Genomic DNA, 26,728 nt, shown 5'->3' on the forward strand with positions numbered 1-26,728 from the left:
ACCTATTGTTGCTTGTGTTCTTGATAATCGCCATTCTAATTGGGGTGAGATGGAATCTTAGGGTGGTTTTGATTTGCATTTCTCTTATTACTAAAGATGTTGAACATTTTTTCATATATCTGTTGATTGCTTGTACATCTTCTTCTGTGAAGCGTCTGTTCATATCCTTAGCCCATTTGTTGATTGGGTTATTTGCATTCTTGGTGTAGAGTTTTTTGAGTTCTTTATATATTCAGGAAATTAGTGCTCTATCTGAAGTTGAGAGGCAAAGATATTCTCCCACTCTGTAGGATCACTCTTCGCATTGCTGATAGTTTCCTTTGCTGAGAGAAAGCTATTTAGTTTGAATCTATCCCAGTTATTGATTCTTGCTTTTATTTCTTGTGCTATGGGAGTCCTGTTAAGAAGTCTGATCCTAAGCCAACAATGTGAAGATTTGGACCTACTTTTTCTTCTATAAGATGCAGGGTCTCTGGTCTGATTTCAAGGTCCTTGATCCATTGTGAGTTGAGTTTTGTGCAGGGTGAGAGATAGGGATTTAGTTTCATTCTGTTGCATATGGATTTCCAGTTTTCCCAGCACCATTTATTGAAGAGGCTATCTTTTCTCCATTGCATATTTTTGGCACCTTTGTCTAGTATTAGAAAATTGTATTTATTTGGGTTTGTGTCCGTGTCCTCTATTCTGTACCATTGATCTACCTGTCTATTTTGGTGCCAATACCATGCTGTTTTTGTTACTATTGCTTTGTAGTATAGTTGAAGTTCTGGTATTGCGATACCCCCTGTTTCACTCTTCCTGCTAAGGATTGCTTTAGCTATTCTGGGATTCTTATTGTTCCAGATGAATTTCATGATTGCTTGCTCTATTTCTGAGAGGTACATCATTGGGATTTTAATTGGAATTGCATTGAATCTGTATAGCACTTTTGATAGTATGGCCATTTTGACAATATTAATTCTGCCTATCCAAGAACATGGAAGATCTTTCCATCTTCTAAGGTCTTCCTTAATTTCTTTCTTCAGTGTTTTGTAGTTTTAATTGTAGAGATTTTTTACCTCTTTGGTTAGATTGATACCCAAGTATTTTATTTTTTTTTTGAGGCTATTGCAAATGGAGTTGTTTTCCTCATTTCCCTTTCAGCTGTTTCATCGCTTGCATATAAAAATGCTGTAGATTTATGCATGTTGATTTTATAGCCTGCTATTTTGCTGAATTCATTGATGAGGTCTAGAAGTTTTCTGGAGGAGGTTTTTGGATCCTCTAAATATAGAATCATGTCATCAGCAAATAGTGACAGCTTAAGTTCCTCTTTTCCTATTCATATCCCTTTAATTTCTTTAGTCTGCCTAATTGCTCTGGCTAGAGTTTCGAGGACAATGTTGAATAGAAGTGGCGAAAGAGGACATCCCTGTCTTGTTCCCGTTTTTAAAGGGAATGGTTTCAGTTTTTCTCCATTAAGAATGATGTTGGCCATGGGCTTAGCATAAATAGCCTTTACAATGTTCAGGTATGTTCCTACTATCCCTATTTTTTCTAGTGTTTTCAGCATGAAGGGGTGTTGTATATTGTCAATGCTTTTTCTGCATCAATTGAAATAACCATATGATTCTTATCCTTAAGTCTATTGACATGATGGATTACGTTTATTGATTTACGGATGTTAAACCATCCTTGCATTCCAGGAATGAACCCCACTTGATCATGGTGCACAATTTTCTTAATATGTTTTTGGATACGGTTTGCCAATATTTTGTTAAGGATCTTAGCATCTATACTCATCAAGGATATTGGTCTAAAATTTTCTTTCCTTGATGTGTCTTTTCCTGGTTTGGGTATGAGGGTGATATTAGCTTCATAGAATGAGTTCGGTAGGGTACCCTCCTTTTCTATTTCCTGGAATACTTTGAGAAGTATTGGAATGAGTTCTTCTTTGAAGGTCTTGTAGAACTCGGCTGAGAATCTGTGTGGTCCTGGGCTTTTCTTGGATGGTAGATTTTTAATGGCTTCTTCTATTTCATTGCTTGATATTGATCTGTTTAAATTGTGTATGTCCTCCTGGTTCAGTTTGGGAGGAGCATATGTCTCTAGAAATTTGTCAATGTCTTCGGTAGTTTCTATTTTGTTGGAATACAGATTTTCCAAGTAGCTTCTCATTATGTTCTGGATCTCAGTGGTGTCTGTTGTGATATTTCCTTTTGCATCATGTATTTTAGTAATTTGAGTCTTCTCTCTCCTTCTCTTTGTTAGTGTGGCTAAGGGTTTATCTATTTTGTTTACTTTCTCAAAGAACCAACTTTTTGTTATGTCAATTTTTTGAATAGTTTCTTTTGTTTCAATTTCATTGATGTCAGCTCTGATTTTAATTATTTCCTGTCTTCTACTACTTTTGCTGTTATTCTGTTCTTCTTTTTCTAGGGCTTTGAGCTGTAATGTTAGGTCATTTAATTGTTGACTTTTCATTCTCTTCTGGAATGCGCTGCATGCAATGAATTTTCCTCTAAGTACCACTTTCACAGTGTCCCAGAGATTTTGATATGTTGTATCATCATTCTCATTGATCTCTCAGAATTTTTTAATCTCCTCCCTGATGTTTTTTGTTATCCATGTTTCATTCAATAGCATATTATTTAGTCTCCAAGTGTTGGAGTAATTTCCTTTTTTTACTTTGTCATTGATTTCTACTCTCAGTCCATTATGATCTGATAGAACACTAGGCAGTATCTCTATTTTTTTGCATTTCCTAAGGGCTGCTTTGTGGCATAACATATGGTGTATTTTCGAGAAGGTACCATGTGCTGCTGAGAAGAAAGTGTATCTGCTCGTTGATGGATGGAATATTCTATATATGTCTATTAAGTCTAGGTTATAGATTGTGTTATTGAGTTCTATGGTTTCTTTGGTTGAATTTTGTTTGGAAGATCTATCTAGTGGTGACAGTGGTGCGTTAAAGTCACCCAGAATTATTGTGTTGTGGTCTATGTGATTCTTGAAATTGAGAAGGATTTGTTTGATGTACAGGGATGCACCATTGTTTGGGGCATAAATATTTACTATCGTTATGTCTTCCTGATTTATGGTTCCCTTAAGCAGTATGAAATGTCCTTCTTTATCCCTTCTGACTAACTTTGGCTTGAAGTCCACTTTATCTGATATAAGGATGGAAACCCCCGCTTTTTTACTGGGTCCATGTGCACGGTAGGTTTTTTCCCATCCTTTCACCTTTGTCTGTGGATGTCTTTTTCTATGAGATGAGTCTCTTGCAGGCAGCATATTGTTGGGTCTATCTTTTTAATCTATTATGCCAGTCTATGTCTTTTGATTGATGAGTTTAGGCCATTAATGTTCAGGGTTATTATTGAGAAATGATTTGTATTCCCAGTCATTTGGCTTATTTTTGGTTTTTAAGTTGGCTTGGTTTCTCCTTTGAGTGGTTTTCCTCTAAGGTAGTTCCTCCCTTTGCTGACCTCCATTGTTGTTTTTCATTTCCTCCTCATGGAATATTTTGTTGAGAACATTCTGTAGTGCAGGCTTTCTATTTGTAAATTCTTTTAACTTTTGTTTATCATGGAAGGATTTTATTTCATCTTCAGATCTGAAGGTTAGTTTTGCTGGGTATAGGATTCTTGGTTGGCAACCATGTTCTTTCAGAGCTTGAAATATGTTGGTCCAGGCCCTTCTAGCTTTTAGAGTCTGGGTTGAGAAGTCGGCTGCTATCAGTATTGGTCTCCCCCTATATGTAATCTGATGCTTTTCTCTCGCGGCCTTCAAAATCCTATCTTTATTTTGAATGTTAGGCATTTTCATTATAATGTGCCTTGGTGTGGATCTGTTGTGATTCTGTGCATTTGGTGTTCTGTAAGCCTCTTGTATTTGATTTTCCATTTCATTCTTCAGGTTTGGGAAATTTTCTGATATTATTTCATTGAATAGGTTGTTCATTCCTTTGGTTTGTATCTCTGTGCCTTCCTCAATCCCAATAATTCTTAAATTTGGTCTTTTCATGATGTCCCATAGTTCTTGGAGATTCTGTTCATTATTTCTTACCATCTTCTCTGTTTGGGCGATTTTATTTTCAAGATTAAATATTTTGTCTTCATTGTCTGAGGTTCTGTCTTCCAAGTGGTCTAGTCTTTTGGTGATGCTTTCCATTGAGTTTTTTATTTGGTTTATTGTCTCCTTCATTTCAAGGATTTCCGTTTGTTTTTTTTTTTTGAGAATCTCTATCTCTTTGTTGAAATGATCTTTTGCTTCTTGCAGGTGCTCTTTCAGCTTACTGGTATTATCATTCATTGCCTGCATTTGCTCTCTTATCTCATCCTTTGCTTCGCGAATCATCTTAATCATGTATAATCTGAAGTCCTTTTCTGACATTTCTTCTAACATACTGTCATTGGATTCTATGAATATAGAATCTAGATTTGTTTGGATCATTTTCTTCCCTTGTTTTTTCATGTTGTTCATGTATCTTCCCCTCTAGCAGTGCAGATCTGGGGTATTGCAGATTTTCCCCTATAGGCTTATAGTGGCCCTATAGGTGTCCAAAACCCTTTCTTTAAGGGGAGATCAATATTAGCAGTACCCAAATCAGACACTATGCAATCCTAAACCAAATAGCCCCTATGGGGACAATAACATCATGTAAATAAGGGAGAAAGCGACTCTGAGGGAACAGGTAAACAGAAGGAAAAGAAAGCAAGAAATGTAAAGAAATAAAAACAAATATTTTTTTTAAAAAAGGAGAAAAAAGAAAATCTACTGTATAATAGTCATATACTAATGAAACCTCCTAGTGTTCAGTAGCCTGATGTATGAGAGGTACCTGACAATGAGCTTCAAGCCTCCAGCAGGTGTCTCAGGATGGGATTTGCCCCACCCGAAGATCGGAGCTGCTGCTTCCAGGATTATCCAAGATGGCTGCTCTGGCTTCCAAATGTGTTGGCACATGGGGAGCTGCAGCTCAGGGGTGGACGTGGTCAGCTGGAGGTACTGGAGACAGGATGCAGTTGGTCCGGCAGTGGTCCTGGAGGTCGGGTGTGTTTGGTGTGGTTGTGGGATCCAGGAGGCCGGGTGCAATCAGTTGGTCTGGGTTCCCGGTGATAGGGCACAGTCAGTTGGTCTGGGGGTCCTGGCGGCAGGGAGCAGTCAGTTGATGTGAGGGCCCCAGAGGCAGGGAGTGATCGGTTGGGCTGAGGGATCCTGGAGACGGGACTCAGTCAGTCCAGCCAGGGGTCCTACAGGGCCCGGCTGTTGTCTCAAAATGGCGGCAGCCACATGTAACAAAACCTGCAGGTACTGTAACAGTGAACTTCCAGGCAGCAGCAGGCAGCTGGTTCTCCACTGGCGGTCTGCGGTCAATCTGATGGCTGCTGTCGGACGATCGGGAGGTGAACCTCGAGCGTTGGGTGATGGATATGGGCAAGGCAGGCGATGGACAGGCAAGAGGTAGGCAAATGGCGGATGACAAACGCCTGACAGTGAGCAATCTGCTCTCAAAAAAGGCGTCGATATGTTGGCAGATTGCAGGTGATCACAGCAGACAAATGGGGTAAAGAGCAGGGGATCGATAAGCAGCAAAAACTGTCTCACTGAGAAACAGATATCCTCTGCTTGAATCCGGCGTTGTGGAGCGACAAGGAACGCAGCCCCCCTCTAGACCGCCATCTTGGAGCCACCCAAATTTTAATTTTTTAAAAATAAAAATCCATGATCAGATTAAATGAGTTCCTTCCATGATAGTCTGCTAAGGTTTTTTTTTTTTTTTTTTTCACTTTTATCAACTGCATTTTCTGCATCTGTTGAGATGATTGTCTAATCCCTCCCCAATCCTGCTGCTTTGGGGGCCTGGCATGGAGTGGATGCCAAGAGAAATAAATTTTGAATGTAGGAATGAAATAATGGATGAATAAATTAAGTGACTTCCTCCTGGTCATGAACCAAGTAAGCTATGCCATCGAGGAGTCTTGACTTTTAATCCCAACATACTCCCCGTTAGCCTGTCTTAACCGCCACGGTTTATGGTTAGTTGGAGGCACAGACTTTGGATATGCAGTTGCTGCCAGATTGACCACAGTGCATTCTTAGCCATTTCCTCTGCAGCAGACTTGCCGTTACCCATGATCCACTTGTACTCATGGTGCTAAGTACTTCTAAGGCCAGTGACAGACTCTGTGGGTGTCCAACCCAAGTTTCAGAGGCCCTCCCTGGAGACCACCTGCAGATAGTGTCTGCTCCCTGCAGGACCAAGCCTGCCTGCTTCTCCCTGCCTCCAGGGCGCTGGCCACAGGGACTCGCTTCCCTTGTGCACAGGGATACTGGACATGTTGGAGTCGATGGTCCCTGGTGCCCTCCCCAGGGAGGGTTGGGGTTGTGGGCTAAGTCCCCTGCTTCCTCACCTTGCAGGTGGGACTGTGTTCCTTGCAGCCTCTCAGAGGGTCCCTCATAGGTGGTCCCCGTTGATGAGTAACCTGCTCATCAATGTGCTCTTTATTGGCTTCCTTACCTTCCTGCTTACTTGCAGGTGACTTCTGGAGTCACCTCCCGAAAAAACCACTTGTACCCAAGTCCTCGTCTCAGGGCATGGCTTTGGGGGAACTCAAACTATAACAGACACAGCTTCGATCTTGTCACTCTGCCACCCAAGATGCTGAGCTGACTCCTTGCTGCCCAGCGAGAAGCCTAAGTCTGCTCCTTGGCATTGGATGCGCTTTGGAACTGGCACCGGCTCTTCTCCTAGTGCCCCGACCCCGTTCTCGATTTCGGCGGTCACGGTCTCTTCACTGACCCAGGCGCCTGCCGTGTCCTTACCCATCTCTGTGCCCCGGGTCTGTCTCTTGTCCTCCTCACCTGTCTTTTGGTTATTGCCCTTCTCCCTCTGCCTATCGCAGCTCCCCCGAGACGAGCACACGGTGGGAGCTGGGAAATATTTGTAGAACAAATTAGTTGATGATCGAGGTGTCATTGTGTGCTCACTAGACCGTCGAGCTATTGTAACGTTTGATAGTAACAAGGGTTGGAGTCTTAGTCTCTTCAGGCTGTTATCACCAGATACCATCAACGGAATCGGTTATAAAGAAGAGAAATGAGTCTGGGAAGTTCAAGGTCAAGGCAGATTCATTGTCTGCCAGGGCCTGCTTTCTAGCATCCAGACACCTTCCCTGGATCCTCACATAGTGGAAGGGATGAGGGTTCTCTGACTGTTTTAAGGGCACTTATCCCATGTATAAGGGCTCTGACACCATGATTTAATCACCCAAAGACTCCACTCCTAATACCTTCACCTTGGAGGTTAGGATTCCTCCCTCCTCTCTCTCTCTTCAGTGATTGAATCCAGTCCCCTTTTATTTTATTTTTATTTTTTGCAGTGCTGGGGATTGAACCCAGGGCCTTGTGCTTAGGAGGCAAGCACTCTACCAACCGAGCTATATCCCCAGCCCCCTTTTATTTTTTAATTTGAGACATGATCTGGCTAATTTGCTTGGGGCTTCTCAAAGTTGCTGAGGCCGGCCTCGAGCTTGCAATCCTCCTGCTTCAGCCTCCCAAGGGGCTGGGATTACAGGTGTGCATCACCACATTTGGCAGAGGTTAGAGTTTCAACAGGTGAATTTTGGAGGAACGCAGACTTTCAAATAGCTGCAGCTCATCATTGGTGTAAGGATATAGGTGTTTTATGTACTGCTGTGGGGTATAAATTAGCAGTCTTTCTTGGGGGTCCTTTGGGGATCTCTACCAAAAGTTTAAATGTGCCTACCATTCAACACAGCAGTTCCACTTTTAATTATTCATCCCAAAGAAATACTTCATCCTGCAGAAATACTCTATTCCTGGGGATTACTCTATTCCTGAGATTAAAGGTACCTGAGCAGGGGTACATGCAATGTCCATGATTGCTTGCAACCGTGAAGAACAGGAAACTGCCTGAATCGCACATGGTATAAATACGGCATATGATGGGCTGACAGATCTGGCTCCATGAGAATGTTACAGGCCAGACTCTAAGGGAAATGACTAAACAGACTCCATTTTGCTCTGAGACTCCATGTTATGTAGGAAATAAGCTTCTCCCATGGGAACACCCCGCCTCTCTGCCCATCATCCGTTACTTAGTGTGACATGTTTAACAACACAGAATGACAATTCCTATGTAAAGAAAAATTGCTCTTTTGATTCCTATCGCTCCTAAACAATGCGAACCGTGATTGTGTGGATGTTAGTAACCATTCTTTAGTGTGTACCTAGGTAAGGGTCATTTTGACCCTCTTCCCCCTCTGTTGATGATCTCATGATGTTAGTTTGTAATTTTGAATCATAGCAACAGACACTTATGATTGATGTGATTTTTGGTATAAAATCCCCTACAACCCTGTGGTCGGGGCTGTTCTCCCAATAGCCATTTTTTGCGGCGTTGTGTGAGACAGTCAGCTGACCGGCTTAATAAAGACTCTCAAATTTGGACTTCTCAGTGGTGATTGGTCTGTTCTTAAGTTGCGCCCCATAACATGGTACATCTGTTAAAAAGGAGGAGAATTGTCATGAAGAATCTTCAGTTCTTATTATGTTCAAAAAGCAAGTACAGATTGGGGATTCCTTATATGCAACGCTTGGGACCAGATGTGTTTTGGAGATTTGGGAATTTTAAAATATTTGCCTGGATATAATGAGATATCCTGGGGAGGGGACTGTCTCGTCCAGCGAGTACAATGAAGACTCGGCTCTCAAATGAAGTTTTAAGGTCTTTATTTTTATGGGAGAGCTTCTGAGCCGAGTGCCTGGTTCTTCCTCCTCCTCCACCGCCGCCGCCTTCTTTTTCTTCTCTTGTCGCGTAGCTCTCTCTCTCCTTCTTTTCTCTCGTGCAGCTGCCACTTCTCTCTTCTTCCTCTGTCATGGCGCCGCGGCCGCCTCTCCTCTTCTCTCGTCCCGCAGCTGCTGCCTGCCCTCCTTGCCTTGCTTGCTCCGCCTTGCTTGCTCTCTCCGCCGCGCAAAGTACGCAGCTTTATGGGCTATAACAGCCAATCACCTTAACGGGTCAGGCGTTTGGCTCGTGGAGACTTAATGGTGGGTAATGAGGACATGTACTGATCACGAGCTAAGCACGGATGCGGAGGAGATCAGTCAGCCAATAGAAAGCACTTGCAGCTGGGCTTCTCGGTGCCATAGGGCGAGGCCAGCCACCACTGCAGGCCCTACAGGGCAGCGGCCTCCAACAGGGGACCTAAGTCAAAACATGAAATTCATTTATATTTCATACACACATAGCCTCAAGGCTATTTTATACGATGTGTTTAGTGCGCCTGCATTTTGACTCTGTCACATGAGGTCGGGTGTGGAATTTTCCATCTGGGGCTCATGTCTGTTCTCAAGAAGTTTCAGATTTTGGAGCTTTTTAGATTTTCAAATTAAGGGATGCTCAACCTTATAATGATATACATAGCATGATTCTATTTACATCAAACCAAACATACATATGGATATATTTTTAATATTCAGTTACTCATCACTTAGTGATGGGGACACCTTTTGAAGGAATGCATCATTAAGCAATTTTTTTTGTTGTTGTGTAATAACATCACAGAGGACTTACACAAACTAAGATCACTATCACGTCACTAGGTGATATAATCTTACAGGACCACGGTGTACATGTGGTCTGTCGATGACTGAAACATCATTATGTGCTACATGACTGCATATCTTTTTTACAAAATGTTTTTCATTGTAGATGGACACAATATCTTTATTTTTTTACAAGGTGCTGAGAATTGAATCCAGGACCTCACACGTGCTAGGCAAGCGTGCTACCACTGAGCCACAACCCCAGCCCTATATATCTTTATGTGTATATAAATCCACACACACACAAAAAAGATTGGAAGGATAAACTCCAAACTGTCAACAGTGGTTACCTCTGGAAAGGGAGGTCAGACACCACGAGATTCACTAGGGAGAAGAAAGTAAGGAGAGAAACTTTGCTTTTTAGATATTTCTGTATGGTTGAATTCTTTTTTCTTCTTTTTGATACCAGTGATTGAATGGGTGCTCAACCACTGAGCCATATCCCCAGTCCATATTTTGGGGAGGGGGGCAGGTACCAGAGATTGAATTCAGATGCTACTCAACCCCTGAGGCACGTCCCAGCCCCATTTTGTGTTTTATTTAGAGTCAGAGTCTCACTGAGTTGCTTAGGGCCTCACTTTTGCTGAGGATGGCTTTGAACTCACAATCCTCCTGCCTCAGCCTCCTGAACCACAGGGATTACAGGCATGTACCACCGAGCCCAGCTTCTTTCTTCCTTCTTTCATTGTTTCCTTTTTCCCTTTCCCTTCCTCTTCTTCTTCTACCTGAGCTACACCCCCAGCTCCCGTTTGAATTATTTCTAAGTGTGCAGTTCAGTGGCCTGAAGGACAGACACAATGTTGTCTGGTCATCACCTCTGCCCATTTCTGGCACTTTTTAAAAATTATCCCAAACTCTCTACCCATTAAACAGTAATTCTCCATTCTCACCCACCCCAGGCTCTGGTGACCTCAATTCTACTTTCTGTCTATGAATTAGGGACCTAGAATAGTCTAGGTATATCTCATTTAAATGGGGTCCCAAATTTGTCCTTCTGTGTCTGCCTTTCAAGACTCGGCCGGAGGAACCGCGTCCCTTTTAAAGGCTGGATATCATTGCATGGCGTGTTCATACCACACCTGGGCCAATCTGTTACTGCCAATGGGCACTTGGGTTGTTCTTGCTTTTTGGTATTGTGAATAAGGCTGCTGTGAACCTTGGTGCAGCCATGTCTGTTTGGGTCCCTATTTCAATTCTTTTGAGTGTGTTTCTAGAGGTGGAATTGCTGACATTATTTCCCTGTTCCCTTGGTGATTATCTCTCCCCTCCAAGAATACAGACTCCAGTGCCTAGAACAGTGCCTGACTGGCAGTAGGAGCTGAGTGCACATTTTTTGAACGAATGAAATTCTCACAAACTGTGTGGAGCATTATAATCATAACCGCCCTCGTAGAGCTGTTCAAGGATTAAATGGAATCACCCATGCCCAGCATGGAGCCCTGGCTCCAAGTAGGACCAGGTAGGACGGCAACACATCTGACATCCCTAAAGGGACATTTCACGTAGCCCACGTTCCTCAAGTTGGTAACTGCTGTTTTGGTTTCTGTCTAAATCTCTGCTGCCAACAAACATTTTTTTTTGACATTTTGCAATTTACCCAATGTCTAGAGAATATCAAGTATCAAAATGATTGAGATCCTGTCCCTGTTCTTGAGCAATTTATTATCTCATCGAATTCAGGACATGACCTTAAAAGCAGAAACTGGAGGATATGTCCATGCAGTGAATCGGCTGGTGTTTTTCTTTTTCTTTTTCTAGTTGATGGATGATGATTGAACCTGTATGTGGGGTACACTGTGATACTTTGGTATATTTATAGATTGGGTATAGATCCATTCAGAATATTCAGGCTAGCCACCATCTTGAACATTTTTCAATTCTTGGTGAAGAAAACTTTATAAATCCTCTCTTCAGCTATTTTGAATATATTGTTTTATTTTTAATCAAATTAGTTTCATGAGCCCAATGTGACCTGAGATTTCCACTCACAAAGGTTGAAAAGGAGGAAAACAGACCAAAACCAAAGCTTGCCCACTTGTTCCTGTTCTTCTGCTCCTACTCTTCTCTTCCTGACCACAAGGTGGACAATTGCTGTGCCACCTGCTTCCCACCATGTCGTCACCCAGCAACACCTGCCAGAGGCTCCAAAGGAGGATCTGCTCAATCTTGGACTGGAACCTTCCAGTCTGCGAGCCATGAGATGCCTCTTCATATACATATTTATGTTTTTTGGTATCGGGGATTGAACCCGGTGGTGCTTAACCATGAAGCCACATCCCCAGTCCTTTTTATTTTTTATTTTGAGACCAGATCTTGCTAAGTTGCTGAGGATGGCCTTGAACTTGCGATCCTCCTGCCTCAGTCTCCACAGTCGCTGGGATTACAGGTGTGCACCACCTTGCCAGCAACCTTTTTCTCTTATATGTTAATTATCTCAGGTATTTTGTTACAGTGATGAAAAGTTTACTACCGTGGGCTTATGTTTTTACTTTCCTCTTTCTTTTTTTTCTATCCTGCCTAATTTTTTTCTAGGTGCATTTATCATTTCTATTAAAAAAATAAAACAGAGACTACTTCAAAAGTTCCTAGTGAGACTGAAGCATTCTTAACTGTCATCAGTCAAAAATGTGCAGTGGGCTGGGGAGATAGCTCAGTCAGTAGAGTGCTTGCCTTGCAAGCACAAGGCCCTGGGTTCAATCCCCAGCACGAAAAAGAAAAAAAGTGCAAAAGGAAGGAACTGTTGAATTCCGTGGGAGCAGGACACCCACCCCAGGAAAGGGGTGGGCGGGGCAATCTCTTATCTGTTCAGCACCTCTGAGGCGCAGCACTAGTTATCCCACAGCAGACTTCCTTTCACTGAGGCGAGGCAGGCAGGTTAAATGGGTCACGCGAGGCTTCATTTCCTGGAGGTCGTATTGAAGGGAGTGGAGGCCATGAATCATTTGAATGCACAAGATTTTTTTTTCAACTACAGTTATTACTTGGTAATTATTTCTTATAAAGCGTCTACTAATTTTAATGAGTACAACCGGACAATAAGGCGCCCCAGGCATGGCCTGCCCGCGGGAATTCTGTGTTCACTTGCCTGGATGGAGTGACCTAGGGGCCTTCAGATAAAAATGACCAACGGGGCTCCACCGCGGACGCAACCGATTTGTGTCTCTTGGGTCCTTACAACTTTTTAACATGAAAAAATTTCCAAAATATACAAAACTTAGAGTGGTAGCATGAAGCCCCAGGTACCCATCACCCCATTTTAAGAATGTTACCTTTCCCACTTATCTTCCTGCCACTTTTCAAAAAACTGGAGAATTTAAAGCCTTAACCCACAGACTCATTTGCCCCTGAGCCTTTCTATAATTGGAATGGAAAGGCTTTTGGGTGGCCCCGTCTCTTTCTTGAGACCTGCTAGTACAGGAAGCAGCGATCTAAATATCAGCCCCGGGTGCGGGGGTTTCTGGGAGGCCCCGGGGCGGGTGGGGGGCCCTCCTCCCAGGCTGCGCCATTTGTTTTGCTCTGGGCTGGGGACACTCCTCCACGGAACCGCCTCCAGCCTCCGCAGTTAAGACTTCTCCGAGTGCTAAAATCGAGGATCTGCCTTCCCCCAGCTAGAGACATCTGGGAAGTGTTGCTTCGGAAACTATTTTTGGTGTAATAAATGTCACTCAAGTTGCTTGAAGCTCTTTGGGATTTTTTAAGCATCGAAAGCCCCTGACGGGAGCCCCAGCGGAGGCCAAGAGGGTGGAGCTAGTTATTATGAGGGCCAATCATTTCCCATCGGGGTTGCTGCTCCCTCTACTCTTCCTAATGCTTTGAATGCTTTGGCCCTGGTTGACACTGGGGTTGGGCTGTGGGAGGTGGCCCAGCAGGTGTGGAGGAGGAGTGGCCCGGGCATGGGAGATGGGGATTCCTACTGGCTGACTGGCCTTCCTCCAGTCTGCACGTGCCCTGGGCTCTCTGGAAGGCCAGTGCGCTGGGAGGTCCCTGGAGAGAGCTGGCATCCCGTGTCTGCTAAGGGGTTCTGCCAGAGAAGAGGGGAACACTTCCTGACTTTGGTGGGGCACGCAGGGCAGCAAGGATCCAGCTGGACCCAAGTGAGATGCTTCCCAGGATGAGCCAGAAAAAGCAGCAAATGGGATTTGTAGCCACTATGGAAACAGTGGCTTCAGCAAGCTGGATGCTGGAAGAGTGGACTAGGCTGGGGTCAGCAATGGAGGCCCTTAGGGGACAAGTTGGGAAGGAGAGAGTAAAGTGAGGGCTGGATATCAGCCTGCCCAGTGGGAAATGAGGTGAGACTGGGGAGGCTGGCTTCACTGGACCTGGTACCGACCTGGGCTCAAGAACTAGGGGCTAATAAAGATGGAAAAGGCCTTTCGGAGGTTGCTGATTCATATCCTTTGGCAAGGCGGCCCCCTTCCCCCACCCTCTCCCACTGGCATTTGGGATTAAGTAGGAAGAACTGAGAGAGACAACGATGAAAGATCTCAGGGACCTTCATCATCCTGCTCCACCCCAGGACCTCCTACGTCGGGCACTGAGGGCAAACCCGCCAGACCTGGGCTCTGTGAGGCAGGACCAAGGGAAAGAGCTGAGACAGCCCAGTGATGGACCCCTGGTCTTTGGGAAGGATGCGCCAAGGTGTGCCTGGGGACTCCGTCCAGGAAACAGCACCAGGAGAAGCGGTTCTTGTCCTGCACAGCAGGGCCTTCTAATTTCTGGTCTGGCATATAAGGAGTTCAGAAGCTGTCACTGTCCCAACAAGTAAAGAGCTGAACAAACTGAGAAATCAACAATTCTTAGATCCATCTGCTGGAGAAGTGAGGTCATAGGGCACACTGCTATCTCCAAAATCAGAGAGACAGACGGGCGGGTTCAGAGAATCACAACTGCCCGGAGCGGAAGCTCACACCAGTGCAGAGGTCAGGAAACCTGAGCTGTGACTGAGGACTCGCCGGAGGTTCAGTGCAGAAAAGTGCTTCCACTTGGGATCCATCATCAGGAGTGCCCGCCACCCGCGTCTGTGAGTTCTGCCTCCAGGAGTTGTATCAAGTGCTCACAGTGAAGATCAGAGAAAAACACCCGCTGGGTTCCAGCAGGGGGAGGAGGAAAATAAGCCATTTTGAAACCATTACTAGTCTCCTTAAGAAGAAGGCCTGATGTCTAGGGACACTGTTTTACCAGAGCCCAATCTGCTAAGGTTTTCTAGAGCCTAATCCTACGGGGGGAAGGAAAGCCACCTGAGCTTGGCCTCCATAGTCATCCTGTCCCACTGAGGGTGTGGGAAAATAAAACTCTGAGAGGCATTTGTTGAGTTCATGGTCTAGGACACGGTTTTGCTAAAACCTGAGACCTAATCACAGGCTCTAGAATGCTTCCCCTCTCTTGCCTTGCAACTGCAGCATTTAGACCCATTGATCGCAGTTCCTTTGACCTGACATGTCATGCTGATCCTTCAACCAAAGGCTACAAGGCATACTAAAAGGTAAAAACACAGTTTGAAGAGAGAGCAAGCATCTGCACCAGGCTCAGGTACACGGGGAATGTTGGAATTGTCAGACGAGGAATTAAAAAAAAAAAAAAAAAACAAAAACACTATGATCAAAATGCTGTAGGCTGCAATGCAAAAGGACAGGGACCAGTCCTGCTCCCAAACTAGTTCGCCACGCCGCATGAAGCCCCCAGTATCCTCAGCCCCTCCGGGAGGGGCTTCCTGCTGCTCTTGTTAGAGTGTAAACACAATCCTCGCCAACAGGGGGCGTCCACACCATACTCCATCACTGCCAATAGTTTTTTTTTTTTCCGGTGCTGGGGATCGAACCCAGGGCCTTGTGCTTGCAAGGCAAGCACTCTACTGACTGAGCTATCTCCCCAGCCTGCCAATAGGTTTTCCAACGTGGTGGAAACATTTTTCACTGACACAGGAAAGAAGCCAAGACTCTCCCTGGAGATTGCAAGACTGCCAGGGGGAGGTGGGCTAGGATGGGGTTCTTTCTTTCTTTACCCCATCTTCCCGGGGAAGGAGAAGCAAAGGAAAATCGAGTTGTGGGAAGTAATGAAAAATCTAGCGTCAGCAGGAAGAGTCCTCAATATGACCTTTCAGTCTTCTCATTATATAGATGAGAAACTGAGGTCCAGAAGAAGGGAAAGGACTGCGCAAGATCGCAGGGTGAGTGGGCGGTGGGAGGGTGTTGCAAGCCTAGGGGTGCTGGCCTTTAAGACCCTCAGGGTTCCCCAAATTCCCATGAGGTCCTGGCTGGACCCTCTCTTCTAAGAAGAGGTCTCATTGAGCATCATGTGGCCCCAAATGCATGTCACAGGGTCTCCCGGTTACCCACCGGGCCCTGTCACACGTGTAGCTGGAGGGTGTAGGAGTGATTCGTTATTCCCTTCCATTTGGAAGTCGTTTCAGAAATTGGAGACGGGTGTCACTTCCTGGTGATGAGAGTACAGATGATTTTTATTTTCTCCTTTATAATTTCTAGGGTTTTCTAAAAGTTTACGACAAACATCTGTGACTTTGTAACTTCTTCCCCTGCCATCTTATTTTTTAAAAGAAGGGAAGTGCAGGGCAGGGGTCTGCGCAGGTCTGTACTGAGATCTAGCGAGCAAGGCCAACCAGCATCAGCCACACAGGGCAGAGGCCCCTCCTGGAAAGCCTGGCGCCCACGGTCGCCGAGGCAGCGTCACTTCTTCTCACCTTTGCCCCCCCACATGCCCGCTCCGGAAGCAACCTTCTCTCACCCCACGGCAAAAACGGGACTTGTTTTTCAGGGCCTGAGAGCAATTTTGCCCATTGTGATAATGTACTTAAAACCCTAACCCGCCCCAGTCGGGACAACCCTCTCTGTCCCTCCTCTGGCCACGGGTGGCACTTTATTTGGACTCGTTTCTAATCTCTATCATCTCCGGCCTTCTCCTGGAGTCATTTGCAACCAGGTCTGTGCACTAGACAGAGACCTCCTCACGGGTGGGACCTGGGCGTCACTGTCAGCCTGGCACACGCTCCATTCCAAATGCGCGTGTGCTGACCTTCTGGAGGCTATGATCGCATCCCCAGAAAGAGGATCGTGATACGCTGGTTTTCGGCAACGTGCGTCAGCCTCCACCCGGTTTATGCCTGGAGTCGGGTGCTCCTCTGCGGGCGAGCTGCAGTGTGAGCAGCGTACTCAGCCTCGCCTGCGAGATCCCACTGGACACCTCCAGCTGCGGCAACGCAAAATACCACACGGCCAAATGTCCCCGCAGAGCAAAGTGGCCTCCTGTCGAGAACCACTGGCATATGGCTTATCAGGGGTCTTCACGAACAGTCCTGGGATGGGTAGGAATGCCCGTTTGGAGATGAGAACGGCGAGGCTCAGGAAGAGTGGGGTTCAAGCCGAGTCTCGCATCGACGTCTTCTGTTCCAAGTCCAGTGCTCACCCTGCCATCTTGGGGTTCTCTCAAAGACCCTAGGAAGAGCTTCGCTTCTCCTCTTCGGTGTGTCCACGACCCCCACCCTCACGTCCTTGGTTCCACCCGTCCCCTTCCCTCCGCCCCACCCTGTGGTCTGCACCAGGCTGTGACCCTCTGGTGGCCCTGCTCGTCCTTGCAGGCTGGATCTCAGGCGCGTCACATCTTCTTCAGCTCCTTGGGCTCGTCCCCATGTTTGAACACGCTGATGGTGACCTGGCCTGTCTCTGAGCCGTACTTGTTCTTGACAAAGACGCCATAGCGCCCACTGTCCTCGCTGTTGACCTTCTCAATGGTAATGGTGACCTCCGCCCCCTTTACCTCCATGCGGTAGCGGTCAAGGAAGGTGACGGGCTGGTCGTTTTTCAGCCAGGAGATTTCCGGAGCCGGGTCTCCTGAGATGACACAGGTCAGGCACAGGGTCTGTTTCAACAGAGAGGAAGAGAAGAATCTCACCTCCTTGTAACTTGAACTTGGTGTTCAGCTTCATGTCCCCAGACAACTCCTAGGACAGGTAGCTCCTTGGGATAAATTAATTGTGTGTGTTTTATTGTAACCCTTAAAGGTAAGAGACATTTTATTTTAACCCCATGTCCTCCATCGTCAGCCTTTCTGTAAGAATGCTTACCAGCTGACATTTCTACCATTCCACTAATTAACTGCCCCAGAATGGCCTGCCCTTGATTTTAGCTTTTCTGTCATATATATGTCATGATTTTACCATGTAAGATTATATTGCATTAGCACAAAGATTTATGAATTGAATTGGAAAATTCTTGAGCCAGATCTAAAGCAGAGCACTAGAGTGTAATGGTTAAACACACTGAGGCTCTGGACTTGGACTGCCCGAGTATGAATCTCAGCTCTACTCCTTCAGGCTGTGTGACCTTAGATAAGTTTCTTGACCACTCTGGGTCTCAGTTTCCTCAGCTATCAAGTGTTGCTAGTAATAATGCCCCATTTCATGCGGTTGTCTTGACCGTGAAGTCAGTTAAAATAGGTAACCCAAGTGGAATGGACCCTGGCACAAACAAAGCACCATTTGAAAGTGGTAGCCAGGATTTTTGAAAACACTAGACTTGGGTAATTCTAGTTCTAAAGGGCTTTTAGGGATTGTCCAGTCGAAATCTTGTGGAAATGGAAACCACAGAGGGCAGTCCGTGACACCAGAGATGGGAAGCCAGGTGCAGTGGTGCATGCCTGTAATCCCAGCCACTTGGGAGGCTGAGACAGGAGGATCACAAGTTTGAGGCCAAACTCAGCCACTTAGTGAGGCCCTGTATAGTGAGATCCTATTTCAGAATGAAAAATAAAAGGAGCTGGGAGTGTAGGTCACGAGTAGAGCGCCCCGGGGTTCATCCCCAGTACTGCCAAAGAAAGATGCCAGGGTGGTGGCTTTCCCTGAACACACGGGGTCAGTGAGTGAGGTCATGTGGCTGACTGCTGCAGTCTGGCCTCTCTGGCCGGCCAGTTGCCCCCTGGCTCTTGAATCTAGAGCTGCAGGGGGTCGCGGTCCGGGATGGGACCCGCTGAGGGCCGAGGGTGGTACCTTATCTTCCATGATGGTGGCCACGTCCGGCAGGCCCCGCACCACTTTGGCTCGATCTGAAAGGGAAACGAGAGGCTGCCGTGGTGAATGTCCTGCCAGCTGCCTCTCAGGGCTGGGGTTGGTTTCTAAGGGAGGCTCCTCCTTCTGTTTTCCACGTGTTGGATGGAAATCTTTGAACCCTGTTAGGTGCTTTCTCGTCCTCACCAGTAGAAGGTGTGGGACTTGGTGTATTTCTGCCATTGTCCTGAGGAGAGGCGGCACCAGGGGGTGACGGCGAGGTGCCCTACCCTCAAGGACTGGCCAGAGGGCGAGTGAGAGGCTGGTGACATCTGCACAGTGGTGTGACCGCCAGCTGGGGTGTGAACTGAGAGCCCGCAGGGGACGTGGGATAGAGGTTTTGGGACACCCTGACTGTGGTCCCTGGACGGACCTGGTGGCTATTGTGGGTGGGCAGGAAGAGAGTGTGGCTGTAAATGACAAGGCGGGAGAGAGCCAGGGGTGTTCTGTGGGGTGTAGTGGACGCTGGGAAGAGAAGGGGTGGCCGCTGGGCCCTACATTGGGGAAGCGCAGAGGGCAAAAGGGAGTGGGAGCTGGGCCTTCCCGGCGGGCACCACGGAGGCGGGATCTTCCCAGGCCCTGGGCCCGGACGCCAGTTCTACACCCCGGTGACCACACACGCTGAGTCTGGCTTGCGTCCTGGTCGGGGCATCTCATCCAGGGACATGACATTCCAGGACGGGAGGGGAGGTTCGCGCTGGGAAACAGGCTGGTGGCGTGAGAGTCCCCTCGGCCTGAGCGGGTGAGGCTGGGCTCCGCTGTGCTTGCCCGAGGAGGCTGCCTGCAGGGCCTCGCGCTGCCTGGCCACTTAGCCCTCGTGAGTATCTAGTCGTGATCTCAAGGCCTGCACTTCCTGTCCAGCGGTGGCATGGGGACAGTGGTGCCGAGCAGGGAGGTACACAGACGTCCCCACGCTGGCGGTCTTTCTAGCATGCCTCCTTGTCAGGCTGGCGGGCTATGGTGCTCTGCCGCCCAGCTCTGCCCTCGTGGACGTCCCTACTTCCCACCCCTGGCCCAGGGAGACCAGCGGGGCAGACTCCTAACACCGGCCGTTTAGAGCTGGCCGGCCCTGGGACCTGATGCTTAAGCTCGGGGACTTGGCGGGAGTTCCCCTGGCAGATCAGAAGCTGTGCCATGTCCCCCTGCCTTGGGGCTGTGTCCTGGATTAGAAGAGACCCCAGTGCCCAACAGCCTCAGCCGTCCCCTCTCCCCAGCCTGTTCCTCTCTGTCCCCTTCCTTTGGATCTCACTGGTGTTGCTGTGCACCCTGTGGGCACCAGGCCCGTACTGGGCACGTCCACACCTGCTGTCTCAGGGGCTCCTTATCTGTCGGCGCTGCTGCTGCCCAGGTCTCCCTGGGAGACCCCGGAGTCCTGCTGATCCTGCCAGGGAGCTAGGACTCCAGCCGCCTGCCAGGGAAGCCCACCAAACTCAGAAGCAAACTGGACAGAAACACGGGGGACTTACTCTTCTCGATGATGGCCAAGGCCCTGGAAAACAGAACAGGAGCAAGGTGTGGGCTCGCTTAAGGGCAGCCCTGCCGGGTCGGGGGGAAGGGGCAGTGAGGGAAGGTGGAGCTGGTGCGGGCCCCCAGGTCCTGAGCCCAGTTCATGCCACACCCCAGAGGGGCCCCGGCTCCCACGGAGAAGCATGGGAGACACTCACTTCAGTCTCTGGTGCTCAGCCAGGGCATCGTCAAAAGCTGCAAGAAGGACAAAGGTCGAGGGTGCCTCAGGGCCTCCGCCGTGGACCCTCAGGGACAGGGCTTAGCCCTGACTGTCCCCCACTTTTCTCCCCATTCCAGTCTTCTCTTGGGGGCAGTGACACGATGGGGTACAGAGGTGGTACTGCCCCCAAAAGACCGTGGGGTTTTCCAAACGGGTTTCTCTGTGGACAGGCTCACCTTGTCCCGAGAGATCCACCGACAGCTGCCGGACTTCCTTCCCCGCAGCTATTTCCAGGCTATATTTGCCCTTGTCTGAATCTTTGGGGTCCAGGATGTGGAGCCAGATCTCATCCAGAGTGGTGCCTGCCCGTATCCGATCGCCACTCTCCAGCCGCTTGTCCCTGAGTGTGACCGTAGAGAAGTGGTGAAGGCTGGCTGTCCACACGTCCCTAAGCACCCCTTCCCCAGAGCCTCTCTGTGGTGTTGTCCCTAAAGCCCTCTCTGGCATTGTTTCTCATTTATCCTTTACCTTCACCATCCAACTATCAGCTCATTCATCACCATGTGCAAGTGCTGAGCCCAAATCTGTATTAAATCCCGTAGGCTGGGCGCCGAGGAAATGTTGCTCCAGGGTAGTGACCACTACTTCTCCGTCCTCAAGGGCCAGTTTCTCTCCTCTTTGTTCTCATCTTAAGCCCTCCAAGGGTTTAAGGGTCTCTTCCCACAATCGCTCCCTCTCACCCTGGAGCCACAGAAGGTTATGCTCCTTCCTTTCTTTATTTAAATTTCGTTCCTGGAGACAGCTGGCCGGTGTTCCCGGTGTTCTCTGGCCTAAGCCTCTTGCCTGCTGCTCCATGCCCAGGGAAGGGGTCCATTGTTCTGGCTCTCATTTGATGAGCTTGAGCAAGTCAGTCTAGCCTCCACAAGGCTGAGGCAGGCACATGATCAGACGCACCGGAAAATTCTGCTCTCAGACTGTCTGGGGTGACTTAGCTTTTGGCAGCATCTCTGTGGATATCTATCCCTCCTTCAAGCCCCGACCCACAGTGAGCTTTTAGCTGCACAGGTCCCTCTGCCTGCGCCTCTCCCCTAACTTGGCTGCCCGAGTTTGCTAAGGCTGCAGAGATCCACAAGGGCACTGTGACCCACTACCCTCTGATTCATCCTCTTTCCTACATTTCTCTCTCCTCCAGTTCCCAGATGCTGCCTGGAGACCATGGTCCTTTCATGGCCATGGATACTCCAGAAAAATGGTCCCATTATCATAATTCCAATGCACTCTGGGAGACCTACTCCTCTGACTGCTGATCGCTATCCCCAACTGCATCTGAGGACAGCAGGATGGTGTGAACCCATGTCTCATCCAACCTCCTAGCATTGGGCTCTGCTGGGAGAACCAGGCAGGGGGACGGAAGGGAAGCCCTTGAGGGACAGGTGCTGGGCCCCATGCAGCCTGGCAAGAGCTCTGGGGCCAGGCCAACCTACTTGTGGAACCAGGTGGTTTTCATGTAGTCCACGTTGTAGTACTTGACCTTGCTGAAGATGCGGATCCCCTCCTCAGTTCCCTGGATTTTCAGTGGGGTTGCCGAGAGGGCTGGAGAGACAGAGGAGGAGGACGTCTTCCCCAAGGACCTCTGGGCAGTGTGTGCTGGGGACAGCCTGCTTGCTCTGCCCTGAGGGCAGTGTGAACACAGTACTGTGAGGAGGAAGCAGCTTCTCTCCCTGGCTGCGTTGGACCCTTCCCCTACCCCTGGCAGCGGCTGGTGGGAGGCCCTTGGAGGTTTTATGGCACCAGGGCAGGGCTGGGCATAGTGTTGGGCTAACTTACCTCCGATCCTGCCCAGCTCAGTGAAGACAGCGTCCAGAGCTGGAGGGAGACAGAACGGTCAGCTGTGTGGGGCTCTCTAGGGATGTCTGGGATGGGCATGTCCGGGATGGGGATGTCCTTGGAAAAGGCTGGCGGAGCTGCTCTCTGGACACAGGGAGATCTGCAGGATGACTTGGGGGTGAAGGGGGTTTGCAGAGGTGGGCAGGGCAGAGGCCCTGTTTGGAGGACATATAGGACAAACTGTGATTTTCTCATTGGTGGAAGCAACCAGATTAAAGAGAAGCCTGGGTCTTTGGTGGGGCAGAGGAGTGAACTCAGGCTTTGGTCTCCAAGCCTGGGCTCATGGTGGTCGCAGGCATCAGAGTCACACATGAGCCCTCTACCACTGATGAGCTGTGCCAACTTGGGCAAGTGACTTAACCTCTCTGTCTTAATTTCCCCCAGTGACACATGGATTCCCATCTATCTTACCTCACAGGTCATTTCACAGTCTCTTGCTCCAGTGTGACTCCCCAGCCCTCCTGGCCCATCTCCAAGGTCACCAGCTCCTACCTTCACCTGTGAGGTCCAGTATGGTGTCGTCTTCCCCTCGCTCATCAGAGACCACTGCTCTGTAAATCCCCTGGTCCTCTTTGGACAACTGGAAGGATGAGAGATGGTGGGTCAGCTTGGGTCCAGAGGAGACGTGGGCAGCAACCGGGAGGCCTGGGCTGCAGGCCTGCCCCTAACTCTGTGGGACCTCAGGCAAGACCCTCTCTCTCTGGGGCCCAGTTCACTCATTGGGCTGGTGGTCTCCCAGGTGGCTCCGGTAACTGGCGGTTCCTGGCTCAGGGCTTGTCTGAGCCCGAGTAGAGCCGGGGTGGTGTGGTGACCTGCCTTTGGGTTGAGGGCAGAGAGCCCTCTTGCAGAGCTTGCTGGAGCACGCTCAGCCCTGCCACGCTGCCCCTTCCTGGGCGCCCCTGGATGGAGGGACCAGTCTGCACCTTCCAGAAGAAGTGTGGCTGTACTTGCTTTGGCCTGGGACAAGCCCTTCTGGCACGTTGTCAGCGCCAACAGCCGGCAAAGCAAGGGCTTGGGGCATTTCTTTTGATGGTGCTGGGGACGGAACCCAGGGCTTTCCTGTGCTAGGCAATCTCTCTGCCACCAGCTCCAGCTCCCACCCAGGGGTTTGGCTTTTCAGGCACCATCAGAGGTCAGACGCGAACACCCAGGACGTGCCTGTGTAGTGGGCTTGGGGTCAGGGTCCAGGGCAGAGGCCAGCCCTTAACCTGGGATTTGAGAGACTGAACCCCAACAATTCTTTCCTACACTCCCCTTCCTTCCCTTCATGCACTGAAGGCTCCAAAGTTACAGCCAAATTGGGAGCAGGGACTGGAGGGATTTCTGAACCCACGCTCCAGCCTTGTGTCCTTGAACTTAACTCCTCTGGCCTCAGTTTACCCATCAGCAAGATGGTGGCCAAGGCTAATGTGGCATTGTCCTGGCTAGGATTTAGAAGACCTGGAAATCATTATTTTCTCTTTAGCAGGCAACCTGTGATTTCTCTAGTCCTACTTGCCACTCAGCAAGGACACAGGAATCAGCAGCAGGACAGAGAAATGCAGACCGCAACCAGGCCACCGTGTGGGGGAAGACGGGTGGGAGAGTCGAACTCCAGGCCTGCTCTGCTCTGCCCAGACGAAGACTTCCTCCCTGTCCTCAATCCTGGACTGTCGCGGCAGGAAGGATCATGGAGAGAACATCCCTTCCAACCTGCTCTGATCTCAGGCGAGATCAGAGAGAAGGACAGCTACTAGCCTGAGGAGGCACAGTCAGCAGCATGGCCAAGCCTGGCACCCAGGCAAAGGGAAATCAGTAGCACTGGTCCTGCCCCTATTGAGCAGTTTGCTAGTTTTCTCCTTCACGGTCTTTCGTTAATTGTGATTTTAAGATGTTGCATGAATTGTAACTCACTTTGGTTATTGAGTTTTTGGTACCCCTTAAAATCTGCCCCTACGACAAGGGCCTCCCTCGCCTCGCCTTGGCCCCAGCCCTGCGGGGACTCCGCCCACTTGCGGCTGACGGAGGGGCGGGGCCAGGAGCAGCTGGCACTCGCCTCTTCAATGAGGATATATCCTTCTCCGGTCTGCGGGTCGTACTGACCGTCTGGCATCTCCCTCTTCCGGAAGAACCACTGGAAGCGAGTCTCCTTCTTGGTGTTGGTCACCTGGGGAGGGTGGGGCACGAGGGGACGCCATCGGTTTTCTCAAGTGACCACTCAGCCCCTCAGAATTGTTCCACAAGCAAGACTTCCTCCCCGTGGCCAATCCCACAGACTTGGCCAAATCCCAGGGGGCCCTTCCTCGCCCATCGGTCTCCTCTGCCGGCTTCTGGAATCGCCCAAGGCGTTCTCTCCGCCTCTAGGTCCTTTCCCTTCTCTGTTGTAAATGCCTAGGCTTTTGTGTGTGCACATGCATGTGTGTGTTGTGTGTGTGCACGTGCAGTGTGTGCGTGCACACATGTGCCTGCATGCTGAGGATCGAACCCAGGGCCTCATGCATGGTGCACAAATGCTCTACACTTGAGCTACACCCCTGAACCATGCCTACACGTTTTATAGGCTCAGTTAGATGTCACTTCCTCCAGGGAACCTTCCCAGAAGCACGGCACGCCCCCATCGTGACTAATAATTCCCTGCACAGGTCTGATCAAGCAGGAGGCGAGCTGCTTTCCAGGGTTCCTGAACTGTGGGCTCCCAGAGGCCCGAGAGACCCCGTCTTCATCCTCATGTGCCTCGTGCCTTGCAGAGCACCTGGCACCTAGTAGGTGCTTCAGTTTCCCGAATGAGCATGCTTCTGGAGGAGCACCCACCCACCCTGTCCCTCTCTGGTTACTGAAGAGGCCTTTGGAGTCAGGCAGTCTCTGATAGACCCTGGACTCCACCACTAACCCTGTGCTCTGGAGATACTTCCCCAGGGTTTTCTCTGTGAGGTGGGGATGATTGTCAGGTGGGTGACAGAGTGTCTGGCTCCCAGATCCACTGGCCCGATGGGACCTGGCCTGGAGTCACTGGGAGAGCTAGCTTGGGGTTAACCCACCTTACGTGTCCCCCTGCCTGCACTCTGGGAAGATGACTTGTTTTAAGGTTAAGTGTGGTCTCCCAGGGGCCACTTCCCAGGTATGGGGTCAGCCAAACATAGGGAATGGAATTTATGGGGAATGGAATTTATGGGTTGGGGTGGGCAGGGACAGCCAGTGGACTAGGGGATAAGCTGCAGGTCCCTCCCCACCAGGCAGGCAAGGACTTGCCTTGCATGTCAGCAGCACTTGGCAGTCCTCGGTGATCTTCCACTGCAAAGGATCCTGGAAATAGGGACCTGCAGGGCACACAGCAGACACACCAACTCATCCACACTGGCTAGGCTGGCGCCACCTGGTGGCCATACAGGAGAAGGCAGCTGGGCAGAAGCAGCAGAAGACCACCGGCCCCTAAGAAGCTCCGGGCACAGGGCGGGACTGGGGTGGAGTAAGAGAGAGGCCTGGGGTGCAGACTTTAAGGAGGAACTCACTTGGGTTGGGAGAGTGCTGTTTTGTTCTGCTGCTACGACAGAACTGGACTGAACCTCAATGGGCTCCTCTGGGGTGGGGATGGGGCTCCCATTAACACCCCAATCTATCTGTTCTCCAGCACAGACCAGTGGCGGAGGCTTCTGGACTTCACTACAGCAGCTCTTACCTTGTTTCCTCTTCCAGTCTCTTCTCTTAGCATCTGCCTTCCTCAGAAGTTTGTCAAAATCTGTGAACACACAGGGAGGAGCTGGCATGAGCCCAGAGTGGCACAGGACTCCAGAGGGGACATTGGATGGACAGGCCCCAGAGCTGGGAGCCAAGAGCCTGCAGGGAGAGCGGGGTGTGTGGGGCAGGGTGGGGCTGACCGTCGTCCACCAGGGCCAGGGTGATCTGGTTCTTGGCTTTTCCATCTTGGAGCTGAGCAGTGTACGACCCCTTATCTTCCTCAGACAGGTGCTGGATGATCACTTCCACCAGCCCCTTCTCTCGGTCAAAGTTGATTTTGCGGTTCTGGGGAGAACAAACCCCCAAGTCGCCTTTCCCATCCTGGGGGCTCTGCTGTGGGGCAGACCGCAGGGAGTAGTGACTTGGGGGTGATGAGACTGGGGGGAGGGGCCCTGGGCAGCCCTTTCCTGCTTGTATAGTCGGGGGCTCCCCCAGCACTCAGTGCTGGGAACACCCTCTGGATGCTTGAATTAATTACAATTTAATAGTAAGCACCTCACCCCTCCTATGCCTCATTTTTGGTTATTTTCTACTTCTTTTACAATTTAATAGGACTCTCTAAAAGAATATAAAGGATGATATCAAAAGACACCAGTGCCGGACATGGTGGCACATGCCTGTAATCCCAGCAGCTTGGGAGGCTGAGGCAGGAGAATCGTGAGTTCAAGGCCAGCCTCAGCAATGGCGAGGCACTAAGCAACTCAGTGAGATCCTGACTCTAAATAAAATACAAAATAGGGCTGGGGATGTGGCTCAGTGGTTGATGCCCCTGAGTACAATCCTTGGTACCCTCC

The 26,728-nt window shown here is 49.3% G+C and overlaps 1 protein-coding gene across 2 annotated transcripts in view; it reads right to left on the bottom strand.

Moving 5' to 3' along the window:
- MYOM3 (myomesin 3) overlaps positions 1–26,728 on the bottom strand; it is a 66,473-nt gene that overhangs the window by 7,853 nt on the left and 31,892 nt on the right. Inside the window, exons 25-36 of one of the 2 annotated variants that reach the window (XM_079153544.1) lie at positions 26,075–26,219; positions 25,876–25,935; positions 25,449–25,516; positions 24,256–24,366; positions 22,713–22,800; positions 22,161–22,199; positions 21,818–21,926; positions 20,570–20,733; positions 20,332–20,368; positions 20,134–20,156; positions 18,611–18,666; positions 16,052–17,484 (exon numbers count right to left, since the gene is read on the bottom strand). In XM_079153544.1, coding sequence (XP_079009670.1) covers positions 17,221–17,484; positions 18,611–18,666; positions 20,134–20,156; positions 20,332–20,368; positions 20,570–20,733; positions 21,818–21,926; positions 22,161–22,199; positions 22,713–22,800; positions 24,256–24,366; positions 25,449–25,516; positions 25,876–25,935; positions 26,075–26,219 — 1,164 coding nt within the window. In that variant the 3' untranslated portion in view covers positions 16,052–17,220. Of the gene's footprint in view, positions 1–16,051; positions 17,485–18,610; positions 18,667–20,133; positions 20,157–20,331; positions 20,369–20,569; positions 20,734–21,817; positions 21,927–22,160; positions 22,200–22,631; positions 22,801–24,255; positions 24,367–25,448; positions 25,517–25,875; positions 25,936–26,074; positions 26,220–26,728 lie in introns of those variants that run through there. The other variant, XR_013766146.1, reaches the window with a different exon arrangement.

Source organism: Sciurus vulgaris (genome assembly GCF_902686455.1).
Source record: "Sciurus vulgaris genome assembly, chromosome: 1".
In the NCBI taxonomy this organism is placed as follows: Eukaryota; Metazoa; Chordata; class Mammalia; order Rodentia; family Sciuridae; genus Sciurus; species Sciurus vulgaris.